General features: G+C 45.6%; 1 protein-coding gene across 1 annotated transcript; it reads left to right on the top strand.

Annotated features, from left to right (window-relative positions):
• Window positions 1-326: 326 nt before the first annotated feature.
• Window positions 327-554, top strand: LOTGIDRAFT_146191 (hypothetical protein; the record flags this gene model as incomplete). The annotated part of the gene is made up of 1 exon (XM_009065110.1): window positions 327-554. A coding segment is annotated over one exon (228 nt), but the record flags the coding sequence as incomplete, so codon positions are not given.
• Between the last annotated feature and the right edge of the window lie 353 nt (window positions 555-907).

Genomic DNA, 907 nt, shown 5'->3' on the forward strand with positions numbered 1-907 from the left:
ATAGCTCAGTCCCTAGCGAGTTTGATTGTCGTCTGCTAGGACAGTGGAATAGATCAGTCAGTAGAGAGTTTGATTGTCTACTAGGACAGTGGAATAGCTCAATCAGTAGGGAGTTGGATTGTCTGCTAGGACAGTGGAATAGCTCAATCAGTAGCGAGTTGGATTGTCTGCTGGGACAGTGGAATAGCTCAGTCAGTAGCGAGTTGGATTGTCGTTTGCTAGGACAGTTGAATAGCTCAATCAGTAGCAAGTTGGATTGTTGTCTGCTAAGACAGTGGAAGAGCTCAGTCAGTAGAGAGTTGGATTGCTGTCTGCTAGGACAGTGAAATAGCTCAATCAGTAGCGAGTTGGATTGTCGTTTGCTAGGACAGTTGAATAGCTCAATCAGTAGCAAGTTGGATTGTTGTCTGCTAGGACAGTGGGGTAGCTCATTCAGTAGAGAGTTGGATTGTTGTCTGCTAGGACAGTTGAATAGATCAGTCAGTAGCAAGTTGGATTGTTGTCTGCTAGGACAGTGGGGTAGCTCAGTCAGTAGAGAGTTGGATTGTCTGCTAGGACAGTGTAGTAGCTCAGTCCCTAGCGAGTTGGATTGTCGTCTACTAGGACAGTGGAATAGATCAGCCAGTAGAGAGTTGGATTGTCTGCTAGGACAGTGGAATAGCTCAATCAGTAGCGAGTTGGATTGTCGTCTGCTAGGACAGTGGAATAGCTCAGTCAGTAGTGAGTTGGATTGTCTGCTAGGACAGTGGAATAGCTCAATCAGTAGCGAGTTGGATTGTTGTCTGCTAGGAAAGTTGAATATTATCGCTCCTCTGAATTCATCTCGCACTTATGGATATCCTCCCCCATGTTTATTTCTTTCACTGGCCCAGCTAGAAATTTCTCATTCCACGACCATTGCCTGCAA

This window comes from Lottia gigantea (genome assembly GCF_000327385.1).
Source record: "Lottia gigantea unplaced genomic scaffold LOTGIsca_676, whole genome shotgun sequence".
NCBI lineage: Eukaryota > Metazoa > Mollusca > Gastropoda > Lottiidae > Lottia > Lottia gigantea.